We start from the raw sequence: 22,259 nt of genomic DNA on the forward strand, positions 1-22,259 counted from the left end.
CCAGTCATTCTTTTAGTATTTCTGAGAGCATTTGAATATAAACCAAGAAGACATGAATAGAAATGCACACTCTGTTTCTTTGCTAATTCACACAGTTTCAGAAAGCTATGACATTTTCTAATCATGTTAGCCTCAGTTTTATGAGGAGCAGAAAAATCCCAGCTTCTCTTTCTTTTGCAATAAAAGATTGTTTTCATGAACATTCGAGGCTCCTTTTCTGGGTTAGGAAAGCAAGATGACATTGTTTTTCCATTTACTTTCTCCTCTAGAGCATGCTGGTTTCAAAAACAAGGTCTATGTCCCCGGGGTCGGATGGCATAGCTGTGTACACTGGCTCTGAGGATTTAGCTGTCCATCTCCTGAGGCTACACGGGATTCTTTTCCATGCTCAGAGGATTATCTTTAATATTAATCTCCCAATGTTTGTAACGAGTCATTCCATTTGCAAGTCAGAAGGCTTGCTCAAAACTGCTTGGCATTTGCTCTGCTTGTTCTTGCTCTGCACTCCACAGAGGAATATGAGTTTTTAAGGTGGGCAGGCTGTTTCCCCACTGGAAACAGAGCAGTGGTCCACACGACTGCAGTAGGTCAGGCATTACCCAAATCCTTAGTTCACTAAAGACCAGGATTAGAGGTCTTCTAATGTGCAACAGAGGCTTTCTGCCAACACTGAATATAAGGGATTGAGAGTAGCCCAGTGGAGAAGGACTTGAGTGTCTTGGTTGATGAGAAGCTTGACATGAGACAGCAATGATCAGAGGGCTGGAGCACCTCTGTTATGAAGACAGGCTGAAAGAGTTGGGGTCATTCCGCTTGGAGAAGAGAGGGCTCTGGGGACACGTTATAGCAGCTTCCAGTACCAGAAGGGGACCTACAAGAAAGCTGGGGAGGGACATTTTACAAGAGCATGGACTGATAGGACAAGGAGGAATGGTTTTAAATTGGAAGGGGGAAGATTTGGATTAGACATTTGGAAGAAATTCTTCACAAAGAGGTTGGTGAGGCTCTGGCCCAGGCTGCCCAGGAAAGTGTGGCTGCCCCATCCCTGGAGGTGCTCAAGGCCAGGATGGATGGAGCTTTGAGCAATGGTGATTCTGTGGGAGGTGTCTCTGCCCATGGAAGTGGGGTTGGAACTGGATGGGCTTTAAGGTACCTTCTAACTCAAACCATTCTATAGTTCTATGATACTCTGGACCCTGAAAAAACCCTTAGACCTCTAAAGTAACATGATTCTTATTGAATCTGGCTTGCCAGATGGAAGAACATAAAAGCTGCAGACACATGGTCCTTAGAGGAGAAAGGTCCTGCTTTTAGGTTCTCTGAACCTGTGTACAGTGCTCATCAACAGGCAGAGCACCCCTCATACAGAAGTACTGGGAAGTGTCTGTGTAATAGAAAACATGAAAAATTTAAGGCTAGGAAGCTCTCAGCAGTTTCTCTTCTCTTCTTTGCTCTACAGGCGTATGTTTGTTTTTTTTTTTTTCTCCTGTCAGAGGTACCTACTCTTACATTTCCAAGGAATTGCCCAGGGTAAACTTAAGGAATGGAAGAAGCTGTAGACATCTCACCTTTTGTACAGCAGACAGCTAATCTGAGCACTGCTCACAAATAAGGGCAGGGTTTCAGGCCTCTGCAGCCCTATGACATCCAAAATCCCCTCTTAAACCTTGAGACTAGGCTACTGATCAGAATGGAGAGTTCCCATTGCCTTCGCACAGCCATGCCTCAGTGCCGTCAAGGTTTTGGCATTCACTGGGACAGAAATATCAAGAGATACCACAAGAGAGCCTGTGTATTCCAAAACATGCAGAAAGTCCCAGTTAAAATGGCTAGACACAGAATCACAGAATCACAGAATCACAAGGTTGGAAAGGACCCATTGGATCATCGAGTCCAACCGTTCCTAACACTCCCTAAACCATGTCCCTAAGTACTTCATCCACCCGTTCCTTAAACACCTCCAGGGAAGGCGACTCGACCACCTCCCTGGGCAGCCTGTTCCAGTACCCAATGACTCTTACTGTGAAGAATTTTTTTCTGATATCCAACCTGAACCTCCCCTGACGGAGCTTCAGGCCATTCCCTCTAGTCCTGTCCCCTGTCACTTGGGAGAAGAGGCCAGCTCCCTCCTCTCCACAACCTCCTTTCAGGTAGTTGTAGAGAGTAATAAGGTCTCCCCTCAGCCTCCTCTTCTCCAGGCTAAACAACCCCAGCTCTCTCAGCCGCTCCTCATAAGACTTGTTCTCCAGCCCCCTCACCAGCTTTGTTGCTCTTCTCTGGACACGCTCCAGAGCCTCAACATCCTTCTTGTGGTGAGGGGTCCAGAACTGAACACAGTATTCGAGGTGCGGTCTCACCAGTGCCGAGTACAGAGGGAGAATAACCTCCCTGGACCTGCTGGTGACCCCATTTCTGATACAAGCCAAGATGCCATTGGCCTTCTTGGCCACCTGGGCACACTGCTGGCTCATGTTCAGTCGGCTGTCAACCAGCACCCCCAGGTCCTTCTCTTCTGTGCAGCTCTCCAGCCATTCTTCCCCCAGTCTGTAGCGCTGCATAGGGTTGTTGTGCCCCAAGTGCAGGACCCGGCATTTGGTCTTGTTAAACCTCATCCCATTGGTCTCGGCCCAGCAGTCCAGCCTGTTCAGATCCCTTTGCAGAGCCTCCCTACCCTCCAGCAGGTCGACACTTCCTCCCAGCTTAGTGTCATCTGCAAACTTGCTGAGGGTGCACTCAATGCCTTCATCCAGGTCATTGATAAAGACATTGAACAGAGCTGGACCCAGTACTGAGCCCTGAGGAACTGGCCCTGAGACCATCTTTATTAAACATTTAACAAACAACATTGGAAAAAGTGTGACCAGCAGGTTAATGGAGGGGATTCTCCCCCTCTACTCTGCTCTCATGAGACCCCAACTGGAGTCCTGTTTTCAGTTCTAGAGCCCTCAGCACAGGAAGGACATGGATCTGTTACAGTGAGTCCACAGGAGGCCATGGAGATGATCCTAGGGCTGGAGCACCTCCCATAAAAGGACAGGCTGAGAGAGTTGGGGTTGCTCAGGCTGGACAGGAGAAAGCTATGGGGAAATCTTAGAGTATCTTCCAGTACCGAAAGGAGCTCCAGGAAGGCTGTGGAGGGGCTCTTTATCAGGGATTGCAGGGAGAGGATGAGGAGGAATAGTTTTAGGCTGGAAGAGAGAAGGTTTAGATGAAATCTTAGGAAGAAATGTTTTCCTGTTTTTCTGTGAGGCACTGGCCCAGGTTGCCCAGTGCAGTCATGCCTGCCCCATCCCTGGAGGTGTTCAAGGCCAGGTTGATGGGGTTTTGAGCAGCCTGCTCCAGTGGGAGTTGTCCCTGGGGGATTGGAACTGGATAATCTTTATGTAGCTTCCAACCCAAAACATTCTATGACTCTATGATTCTAACAGCTGCATACAGAATTCACACAGGTGGAGACACATTAACCAGTGAACAATGTATTCAGCCATCCCAACAGACAAAGTAGGCTCAATTCTGAGGATGATCTCAACTGTTTCTTGCTAGAGTAGGACATGACTCCTTAGGGGTTTATGCAGTAGGATGTTCAAAATGTGGTAATTGAAGAACAACAAAGAATTAGGAAGGAAACTGGTTCCTTCTCACAAGGCAGAAAACCAGAAGATTCATATTTGGCATTATATCCTTACAAAGGCCTGGCTAAGAAAGTGAGAGCACAAACATGCTTGCTGTTGAGGCAAAAGCTATTAGAAGGAATAAGTGAATAAAGAATTTCTTTGAGAAGGAATATGGTCCTACAGCAGTGAATGAGGTGCTGGACAAGCAGAAAATAGGGGAAAAAAAGTTCACTTTTCAGAAGAAAGTTGGTCAGTGGTGCATTTTTAGATTTCTGCTGCAAGGAGCATTGCAAACAATATCCAAGGCACAGAGAACAGGCACAAACAGGGCTCATTTGTGGGGTGAAACACCGGAGAACAAGCCCCACTTGAGTAAATACTGAGATACTGGCTGTGTGTCACAGCAGAAGTGGCAGTACTGACCGTGTTATCATCCTGCAGGAAGGACCACATGAACGCACTTGGGGAGGAACAGCTTGCTATCTCCCTTTATCAGGACTCAACAAGGATTTCAAGCGAGGTCACTGTTTGTTTGTCCGTTCTTTTCCTCCTGCCCTGCCACAATCTCCAGGACAAGTTGTACTCCCAAAGCAAAAAAAAAAAAAAAATATAGTCTTGTGTGCATGTGGAGCAGAAATGTGTCCAGTCCTTGCCAGATGGACAAATCTCTGTATTTGCTTCTCTGCTTCCCCACCATTGTGGAAGAGATAGACCTGACACAGCAGCATCATGGTGGGTCCTGCAAAATGGGGCTGCAGGTGGTGCATCACATGCTTGTCCTCTGCAGAAGGCTGGGAGCAAAGGGAGATTTCAGGCATGTCCTCTTCTTGCAGCCCTGTTGGCAACTGAATATCCCATGTCTGGATGTGTGACTATTTCCAGTTAGGAAACTGGGAAATCACACGCTTAACTTCAGTTCGGGAATTGTAAAGTAAGAGCCAAGGAGTTTCCAGGGAAACCTGTTTCATAACCAGGACCACAATGTTTTAGCTTCCAGACTGAAACCAAAATTTATTTTTATGATATTAAATTCTTACATCTTACATAATTACTTTCTGTCTGTGTGTACACAGTGACATGTACATGTGTTTCACACATACTTTGAACCATCAAAGGGCTGGCCAGATACTGCTGTTTGCTCTGCAGGAAGAGTAGAGCCACACTGAAGATGACAGCTTTTGGAAGTAACAGCATCTCCAGATAAAATCACTGTGTGCTCAAATCAGCAGGACTACAGCACAGGAGAGACCACATCATCTCCAAAACCTGCCTGCTGAGATGGAGAAAATCTTGACAGCTTTGGTATAAACTCTTCCCTGCACTTGTGACACAAGTCATTGTTATGAGAGGTTCCTGGGACAATCTCCAGGCCATATGTTTTAGCCAGGGAGTGGCAGCAAGGTTATTAATCTATGCTTTAAGACTCTATGCTTGCAGTTCCCAGAATACACTTCTCTTTTCTAGATATCCAGGAAAGTCCTTCTAGCAGTCTTCAGTGTGAACCATTGGCAAAATAATCCTGTGAGTAAAACCACCACTTCCAGGAAGAGCAAAGCATTCACCTTCCTGGGGATGCTGAGCAGGACAGCAGAATCAAAGAGATGCCACATCAGTCTTTGGATTTGCACAGAAAGCAAAAAATGTTGAAATGTAATAAAACCAAAAATTTTCTCCAGATCTTGTGTAGTTGTGAAAATATTCTCTCTATCATGAACACAACTTTGACTTGGTTAAAATCCAATTAACCAAACAAAACCATTCCTAGGGCTTTTGGTCTACCACTTATGCCATTTTATGTAGTCTTCTCAGTTTTAAGATATCATTAGTCCCAGGCACTTCGTTCAATAATGCTTGAGTACTATTACTCATTGCAATTACTTCCATGTATTTATTACATGGTAATTATTTCAATATAGTTATTGCAGAGAAGATGATTTTGAACCATGAAATGGGAGATGGAAATTATATTTGATTTTATTTCTGTGAAAATTAACAGAATAACTGAGTGAATTGGACAGAAAAGCCCAAACTTGCATGTGCTATTTTCACTATGTGATACTGTCCAGAGACACAACACAGGAGCAAATTCTGCTGCTAGCAACCTAGGCACATTCTGTTTTCTTACTGGTTTTACTGGTGAAGCAGAATCTACGATAGTAGCTAAAGGTTCACAGTATAGGATGCACTATAGTGGAATATATCTGAAAGCAGGATATGCCTCAGCTTAAGCAATTTTCTAGTCAAACCTCTGCGTGATCAGTCTATTTAACATAATTTTATGTTGAGTGCATAGGCACTTTATTTCTGTAAAGCCCTGAACACAATTTAATCCTTTGCAGATCAAAGCTCTCACTGTGTATTTCTCAGCAGGATGATGACTTTGGATGTAGGATATTGGAGTACTAAGCATTTGCGTGGTAGAGAGAGAACATGTATATATTGGGGCTCTCAAATAGGTTCTAAAGAAAAAATCTGATTATTTCTGTCCAAATCCGTGACACAAATTGACTTATTTTGGATATGTACCAAAGAAAATGAAATCAGAATCCTCTACACACACTTTCTCTAAAACATCACATCAGATGTCTGTTGAACTTATCGTTTTTCATCACTTATACACTTGAATGTGAAATATATTCAGACTTCTCTCTAAAAAGTGAATTTACTTATGTTGGCATATGAGTAGGGATAAATTCCTGAAACATCCATTCATTCATTCGTTCATTCACTCTATGTACATACTTAAGTAGCTGTATGTGATACTTGTCTGGAAAAGGGGTCTCCATTGCACAGCAAATTAGGAAAGGAGGTTGTGGAGAGGAGGGAGCTGGCCTCTTCTCCCAAGTGACAGGGGACAGGACAAGAGGGAATGGCCTGAAGCTCCGTCAGGGGAGGTTCAGTTTGGATATCAGAAAAAAATTCATCACAGAAAGAGTCATTGGGTACTGGAACAGCTGCCCAGGGAGGTGGCCAAGTCGCCTTCCCTGGAGGTGTTTAAGGAACGGGTGGATGAAGTGCTGAGGGACATGGTTTAGGGAGTGTTAGGAATGGTTGGACTCGATGATCCAATGGGTCCTTTCCAACCTTGTGATTCTGTGATTCTGTGATCCCTGTTAACCACTGCTCCTTCTTCCCCTCAAAACACAGTGAATAGCCTTCTGTGGAGAAATGATGGCTCCTTTTATAGGGAAAAAGCAAAGGCAGCGAGTGTCCTGGTGTTCTTCACTGTACATGAACAAAGCAAAGCATTGAAGGAGTTGGTCATTTTAGCATGGCAAGCCCTGTGGTAACACTTGGTTTGAAAGCTATCTAGTTGTCAATTCGTTTGTCACGTAGAAACAAAGAAATGTTTATATTCTCTCAACCAAATGTTAAATAACATCTGAGATCAGGGAACTGCAGGAGGCATTCAGTCTGATTAGGTTAAATCAAGCCAACGGTGAAGGTGCTCCTCCTGCCCAGGTGTGGCGGTCGGGCACATCTGAGTCAGAGCACACAGCTGCCCTGCTCCCATCTCAATCCTCGCTTCTGCAAGGAACAGCAAATATGAGCTAAGATAGACCCACACTATTAAAATACTGGATTTCCTACAGACAGAATATTTTTCTTTTTAAAACAAAATGGTTCTGGAACAATAACAAAATTCATCTCATTATCTTGCACCATGTGAGCACCACCTGGAGATTTAAATTTCAACAAATGCTGGCAGCGGACGTCATCCTACTGATCTGCTCTCAAAATGCTGATGTGTTTACAGTAAATCCCTAACCAGGCCAGTTGTGCAACAAGTTGAAGTGACACAAAGTATTAAAATTTATGGTGGTGAGTCAAAATCAAACAAACATCCTTCTTTTATAAGCTTTCTCACAGCATGTAGTAGCATGTACTGCAAGTAATGAAACATCTGTTAAAGCCCTGACTCTCTCGCAACTGAGCAAGTGTTGCAATCTCTTTGCAAGGCCAGGCTTCATGTTCAAGCTTTAGTATGTAGATCAGAAATACCAGCAACGGAAGATGATAGTTTCAGTTGATTCAAGAAGAATGAAATACTCTTCAAGAGCCAGGTGTAGAAAATATAAAAATAATAAATTAAAAATTGTCCCAAATTGACACTGAGAGATTTATTTCAATGATATTTGCAGTTCATTAAAGTGCCGAGAAAGCTCATTCAAGTCCCTTTTTATCAGGTGTAGTTGGGGGCCCAAGAGCGAATTAGAACACATGCTTAGATGGTTCACTCTTCTATAGAGTTGCACACTCTGTTTCAGAGGCACTGCATTCAGTTTTAAGGGCTGCCCCTTCTGCTGGGGCATGGATCTCCTTGACTGCCCTGTGCTTCTGTACATTGCCCATGGAGAAGTCAGGCTCTTTTTCGCCCACCCTTGCCTCCCCAGACCACAAAAACTTGTCCCTGTTTGCTCTGTAGCGTGACCAGCATAAACAGTCAACAAAATCCCTAGGAGTCAGAAATTTAAGACTAAATGCAGGAGAACACATATTAATTAAATATAGATGTACTCTCATTTCCCATCAATTCAAATGTGTTCTTAAATAGTGCTTGTTTAAGGGCTTTGCTGACTAGAAATGGTTTTCTGTGTCTGTGAATGCTTTTGCATTAGACTTTAAAGATTATGTCTGCTTTAGATATGAGTGATGACTGTAAGCTGTGCAGTCCTTCCAGCTATTACAGATCTGGGACACAAAAGAAGTCTGGTTTGGTTGGGTGGTTAGGCGGTTTTCAGTGCAAGACCTAATTAGATACAGTAAAATTTGTGTGTCACTATAGCAAAATTCACGGGAAGATTTCCATTAAAAAAGTTTTCTTTTAAAGGGAGAGGTTTCTACTCAGAGGTTGCCCAGCATTAAGCCTTTAGGCAAGTTCCTGAAGAAGGTATGAAAGGCTTGCATTCTCATTTACTGTATTTCTACACTATGCTCAGAAACATCCAGAGGAAAATTCCCTCAATCTCTTGCTTTAATGTGTTTTTGTACCAGAGTGTCTGTGTAGAAGCAGAGTTAATGAGTTCTACAAGATCAGCCTGCTTTCCAGTCTCAGTTCTGAAATATTTCTTCTGTATTTTTTTTAATCAAAGAAGGAACTTTTCTTGCTTGTTTATGACCCCAGATTGCTGATCTCTCTCTGTAATGCAATACTTGGACCCTTCACCCAGAACAGGGCTATCAGTGTAGGAGCCACAGAGATTGACAGAAAATTAAACACTTTGGAACTCCCTCTGATTTCTGACTATAAGAAGAATGAAACAGTTTAAAATTATGAAACCAGCCAGATAGAGCAGTCAACAGTATGCAGCTGCCTGTACTTTCACTATTCTCCTTCATCTCCCTTTCCCTCTTTTGGATCATGGCGTATTTTATCATGTCACAATTTAAATTTCAAGTTCTCTGTCTTAGGATTGTGTCTTTATTTGAATCTGTAAAGTTCACAGAGTTAGTTACTTAGAAACCACTGTGAAGAGCACAGCTTAGGAAACTTAGAACAACTGTGTAATTAAAAAGCTCTCCTGTCCAATGAGGTGACTGCATCATATTCCAGCTCCACAAGCAGAAATAACAGACATGTTTGTAACAAACAGACTCTATTACTTTTATTAATCAGTGTTAGATATACAGGTTATTAAAAAAGCTACAGTTTGGGAAATATGTTATCTAGTTAAAAGATAGAAATCTAGGCTGATTGCCATGGTATCTATTGATGCTCAGCCACCGTAAAAAATCAACAGTTTATTTTCTGACATACAAAACCTCAAGCAAACTTTCCTTGTTAAACATTCAGTAAAGTTCACAGCATTCTACTACACAGCTTCATATAGTGTTTTAGTGCAAAAGGAAGTACAAATATAAAAATACCGAGGCTTGGATTAAAAAAAAAAAAACCAACAACAAAAACCCAAGCAAGCCCTGGAGTTAAAGGTGAGTGTCTGCTATGGGTATTCTTCTCAACTCCACGATCTGGGAGTTAGCCATACTGCCACCGTCCTGGCTGCCATGACAAGACTCATTATCGCTGACGCTGAGACCTGCACCTGAAACAACGGAATAAACAAAAAATAGAACAAGTAAGAATGAAATCCCAACATGGAAATGGTGATATTAGATCCTGTTCTGCTTTATTCTGGTTATTGAAATGCTTTCCTACCCCACAACGACATGGCAAGTTTCCCTTTACTAGTTTACATTTCAGAATTCACAGATTATAACATTATCTGAAGCAGATTTGTACCATCCAGATAGGCTTTTTCGTAATTCCACTGTCAGTCACTTTATTTGTCTTAGTAAATACAGTACAATAGCTATTCAGAGGCTGCCTTGAAATCACAAGAACATAAATCAAGGCCTGGCTTAGGCTGAGTTCATGGTCTGGCTGCTGCAGCCTGGTATTTCCAAGGACTTCTTCATGAAGAATTGATTTTTAATGATACAATTTCCCTGTTAAACTATAATTCCAGCTGTTTTAATAGGAATGTAATTTCAACATGAGAAAAGACGCTGACTAAATATTCTTTAAAGCCACATTTGGCAGAAGCTGGTGTATTGTGTTTTTCTTCTTCTGTGAGAGAATACTAGACTTTGGCCCATGGAAACTTCCAAAACATGTGTGGAATAGACCTCAGGAGGCCACCTTCTCCATCCTTTTCTCACAGGAGTTCTGCTAGCTTGCTGCTTCCTTGCTGTTTTCTAAGAGTTTGGTTTTTTTAGGGGTGGTGAGGATTTGAGTTGATTAGTGTGAAGATACATAATCCTGTACTAGTTTTCATGAAATGTGTATTTTTTCAGACCACTTCTCCACAGAACATCAGTTGCAACTATAAACTTCAGTAGGATTTCAGCTCCTCTCTTTCAGTTGTAGAGCAAATCCTACAAAATACAAGGGTCTTGTAGGATTTAGGGTGTCTAGGCTTTAAATTTGTGGAGAACTGCACATAAGTGTAATTAGGCATGGTAGTTTCAAGACAGACTAATTTCAGGCATGGTCTTACAGTGATGCCACTTACAATTAACCAGGGCAGTTATTCATTTTTGGCAGAAGTAGATCTGTAGCTACACACAGTTCAAGGCAGTTGTAAAGGAATGACACTTTGCTCAAAAATCCCTGAAAGGGGTATGCCGGGAGAGGCATGGATTTGCATTTTCGTGCTAAAAAATATTTTCAGGAGTTTCTAACAGTTGTACAGTGCATCTTTTATTTCTGCCTCAGCTGACATTCCAGAACTTGGCTTGTTTGACAAAAGACAAGATAAGGGTCATTTACTTTTGTGGAGTTACGTCATCATTCTCTATGCCCTCTATTGTTCTACTTTTACAAAGTTTTTCCATAGCATCCTTCCTTCCACCACCCTCCAAGCAGAAAAGAAGCATAAAAAAAGAGAGCAGCAGTGGGATGCTCCTTTGCTGAGGGCTGGCTGGCTGCAATCTTGAATATGGAGCTCGGTTCAGAGAACATGAGCAGAAGAACCTGCAAGCTTTCCTGCGGGGTCTGAAAGAATTCCTGATGGAGACCAAACTTGCGTGCAGTGCTGTGTGAACCCAGCCTTACTACATCCAGGTGAAAAGTGGGGTTTTCTGCACCACAATCCTTCTTATGTCTGGTTCTGGTGTTCAGGTCACAGAATGAACGTGCTGTCATTGACATCTGCTCAGTAAGTTCTGTTCTCGGGTCTGTATGACCCAAGATCTTGAGAGACCAGTAATTACTGTCGGGGTATGACATTAGTAAAAATCCACTAACATATACCATAATAAAGATGAGAAGATTAGGGTCTGAATCATTAAATACTTGTTTATAAGTGTACTGAAGATGATTAAGCCATTCTTGCTGATTTAAATTTAGATGCATATTTAACCTTTTCTTTGAATCATGCTCCTAATAACTAAAAGCTGCTTGAAAGTCCTGGGAAAAATAGCAATTGCATAAGCAAGTTATTTGTTTTTTTCTTATCTTCTCTAAAACTGTTTGTTTTAGAAAGGAAACATGAGTGTAATAGAGAAGATAAATCAGACTGCTGTATTTACCATTTGGGGACAGAAGAACAAGGTAATAACATCGAAGTAAATAAAATACTTTGAATGGAGAAACAAGGCAATACTTCTTATGTAGCATCACTAAGATTGCAATTCACTCAATACATCTTTTCCAGACTGAAGAGTCCACATTTCAAAATGGGAAAAAACTCATTATTGAAATATGAATATGATCATCCCAGGTCCACATTTTAAGGTGAACACTAACTTTTGGGGTTAGAAAGATATTTATCTTACTGGTGACTATACTGCAATTATTCAGTATGGGGTTTCTTGAAGAGTCTTGTGCTGGTCACAATAAAAAGGTTGGATATTGATCTAATATGGTATTACAGTATGTATATTATTGAATGTCATACATGCTTTGTACAAAGTAAGAGGAGATATTTTGTTATGGAGGTTCTAATGAGGAATTTGGTAAACCAGAGGCTGAAGAAGGCTACTTCAGGTCTACAAGGGTCTTGTTCTCCTGATGGTGCAAAGATAAACCATGTAAGACCTGATCCCTTTTAGGAGTGAGAGCTGAAATGCAACCAGGGCACCAGCTTACCAAACAGTCGGCAGGCTGGGTAGGGTATGACTGTTTACACGTCAGAGTTTCAGAGAGTCATAGGTCTGGCTTGGTCTCAGATTAGGGAAGAACTTAAACACAATCAGATCCAAAAGAACCACATAAAAAAAAAGATGTTAGATTTGGATGGTGGTTATGTAGCAGAGATTATTACTTTTCTTCAATTAGCGAAGAAACTCTTAAGAAAAAGAGAGAAATGAGTCCTTTCTTCCTTTCTTTTTGTGTTGAAGGACTAGTTAGAAACTGGAAAGTCACCACTCCTTGGCAAACCCAACGAGATCCCTCCAGTGACATCTACTGGTGGAAGGATTTCCCAAGCGTGCCCTTGAACACCAGCGTTATCATCTGCTTGTTCAGATAGCTGACAAACATTCAAGAAAACATTTTAAGGGAGGTAGAGTTTGTTTTGTAATTACTGTACTCATATCTCTGGGGAGACTTTTTACCCTGTAAGCACTTCCATTTTGGTTTCTCTATCAATCATGACTTATATTATGTGTGCAAGATGAATTAGGTAGACATGAACTCAATGATCTTAAAGGTCTTTTCCAATCCAAACAATTCTGTGATTCTGTGTAACATTAATTATTCTTCCAGGGTTTTTCTTTACAGAATTGACACCAACAGACATCCAGACTTTTATGAATAAAGTTCAGATTGAATAAAATGCTTCCTGAATATTATGCAGCCATGTTCAACAGCCAATGGGTAGCCTAGTTGTGAGCAATCACAAGCAAGAAATTCAATGAATATGCAAACTGACTACACTTCCTTCCTTTTTTTCTGTGAAGCGAGCCCTTCAAAATGGAAATGATGTCAGTTGATAAGGCAAGGCGAAAATCTGGCACTTTGTTTCCATCTACAATTTCTCTGTCCTGTGACAGACACCTTCCAGGATGTTGCTCTGAACACCTTTAAGAATCAGAAATTTTAAATGCTTCCCGTAGTTCAGGATGCCCAACAGGAGTCACTTAATTCTCAAACAAGGCACCTACAGTGGTAACACCACAGTTTAAAAAATGCTGACTTTGGAACCCTAGCTGTGTTGGACTGAAAATTATGAGTTGTTTTATACCACATCTTTATTGTAATTGGTGCATTTGTTTGAGGTTTTTAACTTACACAGTAGATTTTCCCAGATATTCTTCATGTATAATATTTATTTAGGATTTATCACATATTAAGAGAAAAAAATACACTGAGATGGGGATGTAACAATACTCTCCATTGATAATTCCAATATAGATATTTGGGAAGTACCAGGTGTTGGGCTGGTATTCTCCTCTGTAACCTATAAATATCTTCGCAAACAACTTCCTACAGGTGTAGGTCACCAGTCAGCACTGAAAGTGTTTGGGCCACTCTCAAAGGCTTTGCTGTGTTTTGCATTCACATCTCACCCAAAAGAAGGGAATTGATTCAGATTTGTGCATCATAGGAGGTGGGGAGACAAGAGCATTTGTAGGAGATGGGAATACGGATGAAAGTTCAGAGACCAGTATCATAGAATCGCAGAATCATAGACTGGTTTGGGTTGGAAGGGACCACAAAGTCCACCCATTTCCAACCTCCCTGCTATGGGCAGGGACACTTCCCACTGGATCAAGTTGCTCGAAGACGGATCCAGCCTGGCTTTGAACACCTCCAGGGGTGGGGCAACTTGGGCCAGTACCTCTCCACCCTCACACAAAAACATTTCTTCCTAATGTGCATTTATGGTGTTTATGCTTTAAAAAAAAGCTACTTTGAGAAAGGTTCTATCTACTTTTATTCTGTTGGATCCCTTTTTGACTCTCCAATCCTAACCAAAGCAGAAGTTCTTAGAGAATTTTGCTATACTGGGTTTTAGCCTCAGTGCTGGCACCTCTGTGACAATCTGGAGGGCAATGGTCTTTTTAAATTGTCTATCAATATAAATCCTGCACAAGAAATCTGAAGAAAACTGAGATCTGGTTCAAAATGGCAGTACTTTTAAAGTTAATTAGTGCAATTAACAAAAACTAATTAGTAGGTAATTGTCCCTCTCAGTAGAAGGTAAGCCATTGTTTCATTATAAAAACCACAGAATAGACCCATAGAATGGTTTGAGTTGGAAGGGACCTTAAAGATCATCTTAATTCCATTCCCCTGCCATGGGCAGGGACACCTTCCACTGGATTATGCTGCTCAAGGCCCCATCCAACCTGATCTGGGTCATCCACAACTTCCCTGAACAATCTGTGCTATTGCCTCACCACCCTCATTGTGAAGAATTTCCTCCTTATGTCTAGTCTAAATCTGCCCCTCTCCAATTCATAGCCATTCCTCCTAGTCCTATCACTCCATGCCTTTGTAAACAGTCCCTCCCCAGCTTTCTTGTATCCCCCTTCAGGTACTGGGAGGCCACTCTAAGGTGTCCTCAGAGCCTTGTTTTCTCTAGGCTGCACAGCCCCAACTCTCTCATTCTGTCCTCATAGAAGAGGGGCTCCAGCCCTCTGATCACCCTTGTAGCCCTCCTCTGGACCTGTTCCAACACTTCCATATCCTTCTTATGTTGAGGATTCCAGAAGTGGACACAATACTCCAGGTGAGGTATCACGAGAGAGGAATAGAGGGGCAGAATCCCCTCCTTTGCACTGCTGTTCGCATTTCTTTTGCTTCAGCCCGGACATGGTTGGCCTTCTGGGCTGCAAGCACATATTGCTGGCTCATATTGAGCTTTTCATCAACCAGCACCCCCAAGTCCTTCTCTGCCAGGCAGCTCTCAATCACATCATCCCCCACGCTGTATTGAAACCGTGGATTGCCCCAACTCAGTTGTAGGACCTTGCACTTGGCCTTGTTGAACGTCATGAGGTTCACACAGCCCCACTTCTCCAGCCTGTCCAGGTCCCCCTGGATGACATCCCATCCTTCCAGTGTGGCAGCTGCACCACTCAGCTTGGTGTCATCTGCAAACTTGCTGAGGATGCACTCAATCTCACTGTCTATATCATTGATGAAGACATTATACTGCACTGGTCCCAGTATGGATTCCTGAGGTATGCCACTTGTCACAGAATAAAACCCATAAATTAAATATGATAAAACAAATAATTTAAGCCAAATTCATAAACATAAAATAAAAAGGTTTTAAAACAAATCAATGGGGAGGACATGACCCTAAATTATTATTTCTTGTCATAACAGTTCTGTAAATTCCTTCACATAAAATGTCTTAGAGCTGGTTGGCCTTCCATAAGATTCTCACAGTGAAAGAGATGAGGTAATATAGTGACAACAGCGAAGCCTAACTATACATTTCTGTATGGACATAAGCACATTTTATGCAAAGGAGGAATCAATTGATAAGGCATTCAGAGACCATGGCTTTATGATATACGAAGTCCAGCTTCTGCATTTCTTGCACCAAACAAAACATTCTGTGGTCATGTGATGCAAAGCTTGCATGAAGCTTGCATAAAAGCTGGCTAAGAAACAACACATTGTTGTCCACTTAATTTGCTGGAAATGCAGATGTGTGCCTTCATCTGACCCAGTCTGTGTTTCAGGTTAATCTGTAATTAGGTCCAGCATTAATGATTATGGAACCCAGGGCTAAGTGCATAGTTCTACGACACATTTCTTTAGCAATAAGGCCAGGTGTGCCAATGCATCTATTTGTGGAGCTGCACTGCAAACTTCAAATTACTAAACTGCTGCAAATTAAAGATTAAAGTTGTGCAGTGGAGGTTTGTTTGATTTTTCTTAACCTGCACTAGTCATCCTTCATTTCTGCTGCTGAGAGTGTCCAGCTGCAGTGAGAGGGTGGGGCAGGAGGACAGGAATGAGATTTTAGCTTTCCTGAGATTATACCCTTATTTTCACTGATCCTGGTTGCCAGATTAAAGCTCGTGGCTCCAGACAGAGAGCATAAATTAAAGTAACCTTCAGACAGCTCCAAACTGCATAAGCAGAAAGGACAGATGAAGTGCAAAGGGGCATAAAGACATTTCTGCATATTCCCCTGCAAATCAGTGCTGATCCTCAGCCATCTTTCAGAGCAGGAGCTAATATTTTAGCACAGCTGAGACTGTGTTTGGTTATAGATTGACAGTTTTAGGGAATGACAGATAATGGAGGTTTCTGTTTCTGCTTATCAGGTGTAAAGCTCAAGCAATAGCAGGGTAAGCATTTCTGTTGTTCCTCTATACCTAAAAGTCACACCTCTCAGTTTGGGAGTGATAAAAAAACTTCACAGTCCCTCTTCCCTCGTCTCTTAGGAACTTGTCTGCTTAAGATGGAGAATTCTCCTGAAATAAAGTTCCATTTAAAAAGGTTTGAGATGTACTACTACAGAGGAGAGCAAGGAAGCAAAAAGCTATCTCAGCTGCCTATACACTTCAGTATATCCGGAGAAGAGGTGCTGGTCTTCTGGTTGCTGACATCCACTACTGTCTTGGAGCTGGAACTAGTGCTCAAAGAGCATCAAACTGATATGGCTTAGCAAAGGTAAAGGGAGAGAGAGGGGGAAAGGAAGGAGAGGAAGAGGAAGTGGAAGCAAAGTCTGCAACCTGAGTTGTTGTGGTTTCATATGAGTACAAGCAATGATGCAAGAAAGGAAGAAGAAATGTGCTACCAGGAGGGAGGAGACGGGCTCCTTTCAGAGCCTGCTAGCTTAAGAGTATCATAAAATCCTTGTCATACTACAGCTCAGTGAATACTTTAGCAGCATAAGGCCATGCTGCCGAACAGAGAATAAATCCCACTTTCCACCACCTCATCTCTGTTTTTATTGCTTCCACAAAGTTCCCTCCCTCAGGCCATCAGAAGCACCTTCACTCTTTGGCCATACACTGAACTGGGCTGCAGAGCAGGTCTGGATTAAAATAATAAACCAGATACAATTTTTAGTTTCAGAAAAGCTAATTCTTTTTTTAATTATTTTTTTTTGTTTAAAGTATGTATTGAGCTACAGCTTGTTACTAGCTCTTCAGTAGCTGATAAACATTTACTTTGGTGGTTAGAGCAACTCTGACCTCAACAATGCCTCTTCAGTTTGTCTTGTTTAAGTGTTGCATGTGGCACTGGAGCCAGATGGAACACCTGGTTTGGCTTAGAAATAATTTTTTTCTGCCCCTATAACGTTGCTAAGGGCACAGTTTGGGCACATAAATAAGCATTGGTGTAAAATAGTCAGGTACTACTTGAACCATTAATTCAAACAAAAATACTCTTCTCCAGGTGTGGCCTGCAATCTCTGCTTCGAATCACATCGATACAAAGGTCTTATAAGAACAAACGATAATAAAATATTACTCATAGACACAATAATAAAAATTAGGCAAAATAATCAAAACCTCATTCTAGATCTATTTCTTTTAGAAGGATAATTAACTAACTATGGAGCCCGAAGTTTTATTAGAAAATCATTAAATGCTAAAGTTGTGGTGAATAATATTAATCATGAATTTTAACCATAGCTGTTGCCTAGGTTGTTCTTCATGATTTCATACTCAGTTTTCCACTGTGCATAGAGTTTACTGCATCAAATAGGCTAAGTGATGTCAATTGAGCTGCTTTAGCAGCAAACACTGTATGTGATAACGGAAGTGTGGATGTGAATTGCTTCATACCATAACAAATTATGAACTACATGGTTTCCCTCAAAATATTCAGGAAGGAATAAAAAAATAAAAGGTACCTTCTTAGGAACTTTAAAAAAAGGTTTTCTACTGCATGAAATCTTTAACAGCATAACAAAGTAGAAGTAGTCTGCAAAATGCCCAGGAAAATTAATAGGTACATACAGATTTTGCGAAAATCTTCATAAAAAATTCTATTTCTTAGCAGTAGGCCAACCATTAATCATCCCGTTATCTTCATAAATAGAAGAATTTTCAGCAATGGAAGTTGGCTTAGGACATAAAGTATTACGAATATACTAAATCACAGACTCATAGAATGGTTTGGTTGGAGGGATCATCCAGTTCCAACCTGCTGCTATGGCAGGGATACCTTCCACTGGACGTGGAACCCTATCTAACCTGGCCTTGAACACCTTCAGGGATGGGGCAGGCACGACTGTACTAGACAACCTGGGCCAGGACCTCTCCACTCTTACATGAAAACATTTCTTCCTAAAATCTCATCTACATCTCCCCTCCTTCAGCTTAAACCCATTCCCTCTTGTCCTATCCCTACAATCCCTGTTAAAGAGCCCCTTTCCAGCTTACCTGTAGCCCCTTTCAGCACTGGAAGGTTGCTATAAGGTCCCCCCCAGCCTTGTCTTCTCCAAGCTAAATCAGCCCAATTCTCTCATCCTGGCTCCAGCCCTCAGATCATCTTCATGGCTTCCTCTGGACTTGCTCTAACAGATCTATGTCCTTCTATAGCATAAATTGGACTAGCCCTTCATCAGCAGCATTCCTAGACTTCCAACCAGTTTTCCTTTTTCCTTGGTGTCACTGAATTGAATGAACTCTTGAAATTGTTGGTGCCAGAGCACTTAATAGGCTAATGTCATTGGTGCCTCTCTATTCTCTCTTGAAAGGCTTGATGGTGTCCCCAAAGATTGTTCGGGTGACCTTCTACTACCAAGCCAGTCCACTTGTGTTTCACCTGCTGCTTAGAGAAGGTGGGCTTGGCTTAGTTTCTGACAAGTCTTATCAGGCAGTGCTGCTATGCCTTTGTGGTTGTTTTATCAAACATTCCCGTGTTGACCTGTCTTTGAATCAGGTTTTACCTCATTTCTGCTACCTGTGGCCATGTCTGTCTATCTACTTATGTCATCATTTGAATAACCTGACATTTCATTGGTGGAGTGGGTGAGAAGGCAGAAGACCTATGTGTAACTGAGGGCAAAGCCCAGGATCTTGAAGACTTGAACTCTAAGGATGTTGAGGCGAATCTGATTATAAGTGTTTTGCTTTGTAGGTGGTGTTTGACTGCAGACACCTGAGTGGCCATCCCTTCTTCCGTCCACCAGCAAAATGAGCTCATCATAGCTGGCTCTTGTGTTTGGGCAGATATCTATCTAGTTTATCTTTCTAGTGTACACTGTTTTTCAGGTTCAAATGTATTTTATATAAATATTTTGTCTTAGACCTATTGGGAGAATCACTGTTTATGAAGTTATGCTGTTTCTCACACATAAATATGATGTCTAACACAAAAATACCAACAAAAACGAGACTAACACTACATCTTGGGAAGCAAGACTGGAAGGACGGAGACAAAAAAAGTGGTTATAGAACATGTTCTACTCTGTCACAGTGAGACAAGGCTCAACACGATTGCTTCACCCAGTACAAGTGGACAGTTGTTCAAATAGAGATGTATTCTTACCCTTGGTCAGAAAATGTCAGTGTGCTGGAGTGAACAGTGAATTCACAAGTTTCTTGTGAAACCAAAGAAATTCTCAATGGAAACTTTTCCACTGTTGACTGAGGTTGATGGTGAAGAGATGCCAAAGATCAAGTCAGTGCTCAGAGAAACCCATTTTGTGTCAGTAGGAGATGTGAAAGCAAAACCAACAGAGATCCCCAATGGCCTTTCAGAAAATACTCTGCAGAACTGCTTTGGATGTTGGCAGCATCATGTGCAGCCATGTAGCAGCTCAGAAGGGAACTATTGAGAAAATGATCCTAGTTGATTTTCTTACTTTGTTAAGTAAAGAATTACAGGCACAACCTCAGGGTTTTGTTGGTTTTTCTCTTGTGTGTGTGTCAGACCTCATAAATACATATAAAAAATAAAGATAGGCATTGTATACTCTGTATATCAATTTGGAAGAAAAAGAATGCACGACAGCCCATGTCTGAAGAAAGCAAATTAATCACTAAAGAGCTCATGAAAACATGTCAGAGCCTCTAATTTGCTGCTACTTTCTGTAGTTCTGTGTTATCATTGTGACGCAGAACATATTATTGCAGACCCTTGCTCTGCTATTTTAAATAGCCTGTACAATATTTTTCATGGAATAGCAGTCCAAAGCAAAAAAATTTTACTTCAGATTTTCACTGGCAAACAAAATATGTTAGTGGATCTCACTAAATGGATCTCACAGAATGGTGACACCACTAGGGTAAAGAACAACATAACAACCTGTGAGGAACAAGGACAGGAGTCACTTACCAGTCTTTAAAGCAAATATTAGGTCATCAAACTCCTGTGACTCCTCATCAGCAACCAATGAGCTGGTACTAAATCCTCCAGAAGGGTGGAAAACATTGCCATTTTGTGGACTCTGCTTAAAGGCAGCGCTAGCTTGACTAGCAGGCTGCAAGGATGCCCTCTCCCAGTCTGCAGGCACCTGCAAAGTTTCAAAACACAGAAATACAATAGTCATGTAAACTATAGTCTAGAAACTGGAAACTATAACCAGAGCTAAACTCAAGATCAAAAGATTTTGGAAACAACTGTTCTGTCACTTCTACAGTAAACCAGGTAGTCTTGTTTATTTCTTTGTTTTAGATAAAATATATATGTACCTCGAACAAGTTATTTAAACTTATATTTAAACTTATGTCATTACGTCATTATGTTTAAACCTCTCCTCCCCTCCCCTCCCCTTCTCTCCCCTTCTCTCCTTTTTTGGTTCCCTTCTCTCCTCTTCCATTACACTGCATTCCAATTTTATTATAATTTTATTGTGTTCTAGTAACATTTCCAAAATTTGAAGAGCATAACTTTGGAAAATTTAAGACCCATCTAAGACCTATAGTAAGTTGAAACTATAGGTAAGCTGAAAACTTGATATTTTGATTTCTTATGACCTACTTTTGACAACACTTAACCAGCCTCTATAACAAACTGAAGAATGAAGTAGAAAAAGAGAAATTCTCTAGATGGGACATCACCAGGGAATTTTAAGTTCCAAGAATATTGCCACAGCTAAAAATAACAATTTTTATGGTAAAAAAAAAGTAACAATTCCTGGCTCCCCAACGCCAACCTATAATAATCAACATCCCATTCCAATGTGTTATTCTTCAGTACTGCCACTTATATCTCCAGGTATGTTTTCAATACACAAAGTAAAGACTACAGAGCAGTGTTACCTCCTCCATAGCACTGATGAGGTTCTGAGTGGACTTGCTAATCTCTCCACCTGCAGCTGGCAGGCCACTGCCATGTGTGAAAAAAGCTGATCCTGGAGCTGTATGCCCATTCATGTCTACAGTGTAACTGGCTTTCACAGGACAGCAAAGTTGGTTGTGCAGGATAAAATACACCACAAAGACATAAAGGCCCTGAAACAGAGAAAGAAAAAGAACATCAGCATGTGAAATTCAGGAATCTTTCATCAGGGTTTGAACACAGTCATGGAAAAGTCCTATATGCTGTAGCAGATGTCTTCTTTTACACCAGTGGTCTGTGCCTCAAAAGGCTGCAGCCAGTTTCTCTGGAAAACAAGAGCTGACATCACTGCCCGTCATAGATCTGGAAGTTAAAAGTAAGTCCATGCCCTGAGGCATCCAGCTAAACACACACACATGCACACACACGCATGCATGCACACACACGCATACCCCCCCACACCCGCTCCACCCCAAAAGATTCACTGAAAATTATTACATGTTGAACTCACATGGTGGCAAATAAAGCCAAGATCCCAACTACAACAAAGCCAACTCGAGTTTCACGGTTGTCATCATAGTGAAAATGCGGTTAAGGGCTGCCTTCAAAATAGGATTTGGCTGCTAGCCTCTAGCCATAACTCTTTATTTCCTTACTGACCTGCTGGCTCTTTGCGTTTTTGCCTCAGTTTCAATCTTGTGCAAACTGTACTCCTTCCATCACAGACACCAAGTTGTAACTATAAATTAAATTCTCTATGATATCCACTAATTCAGCACTGTGTCTCATTTGCGATGACTACAAAGGCTCTGCTGTACGCCTCTGCAGTTCTTCTTTAAAACTTGCTGGGTTTGACCTTTAGATTTAGCCAAGAAAAGTATTATAACCACGTATTTTGTTTGCAAAGAAATCCAGTGATTGAATTTCTGAATATGAAATCTGACTTTCTCTAATTCTTAAGCTGCACTAATACTGAGGGAAAATAATCCATTCCA

General features: G+C 41.5%; 1 protein-coding gene across 1 annotated transcript in view; it reads right to left on the bottom strand.

The window, feature by feature from the left end:
• Nucleotides 1-9,179: 9,179 nt before the first annotated feature.
• ADGRV1 (adhesion G protein-coupled receptor V1) overlaps nucleotides 9,180-22,259 on the bottom strand; it is a 277,900-nt gene continuing 264,820 nt past the window's right edge. The window contains exons 87-89 of the mRNA XM_054054954.1: nucleotides 21,246-21,437; nucleotides 20,320-20,497; nucleotides 9,180-9,658 (exon numbers count right to left, since the gene is read on the bottom strand). Of these exons, the coding sequence (XP_053910929.1) occupies nucleotides 9,540-9,658; nucleotides 20,320-20,497; nucleotides 21,246-21,437 (489 nt within the window). The 3' untranslated portion in view covers nucleotides 9,180-9,539. The remainder of the gene's footprint in view (nucleotides 9,659-20,319; nucleotides 20,498-21,245; nucleotides 21,438-22,259) is intronic.

Source organism: Cuculus canorus, chromosome Z (assembly GCF_017976375.1).
Source record: "Cuculus canorus isolate bCucCan1 chromosome Z, bCucCan1.pri, whole genome shotgun sequence".
Lineage (NCBI taxonomy): Eukaryota > Metazoa > Chordata > Aves > Cuculiformes > Cuculidae > Cuculus > Cuculus canorus.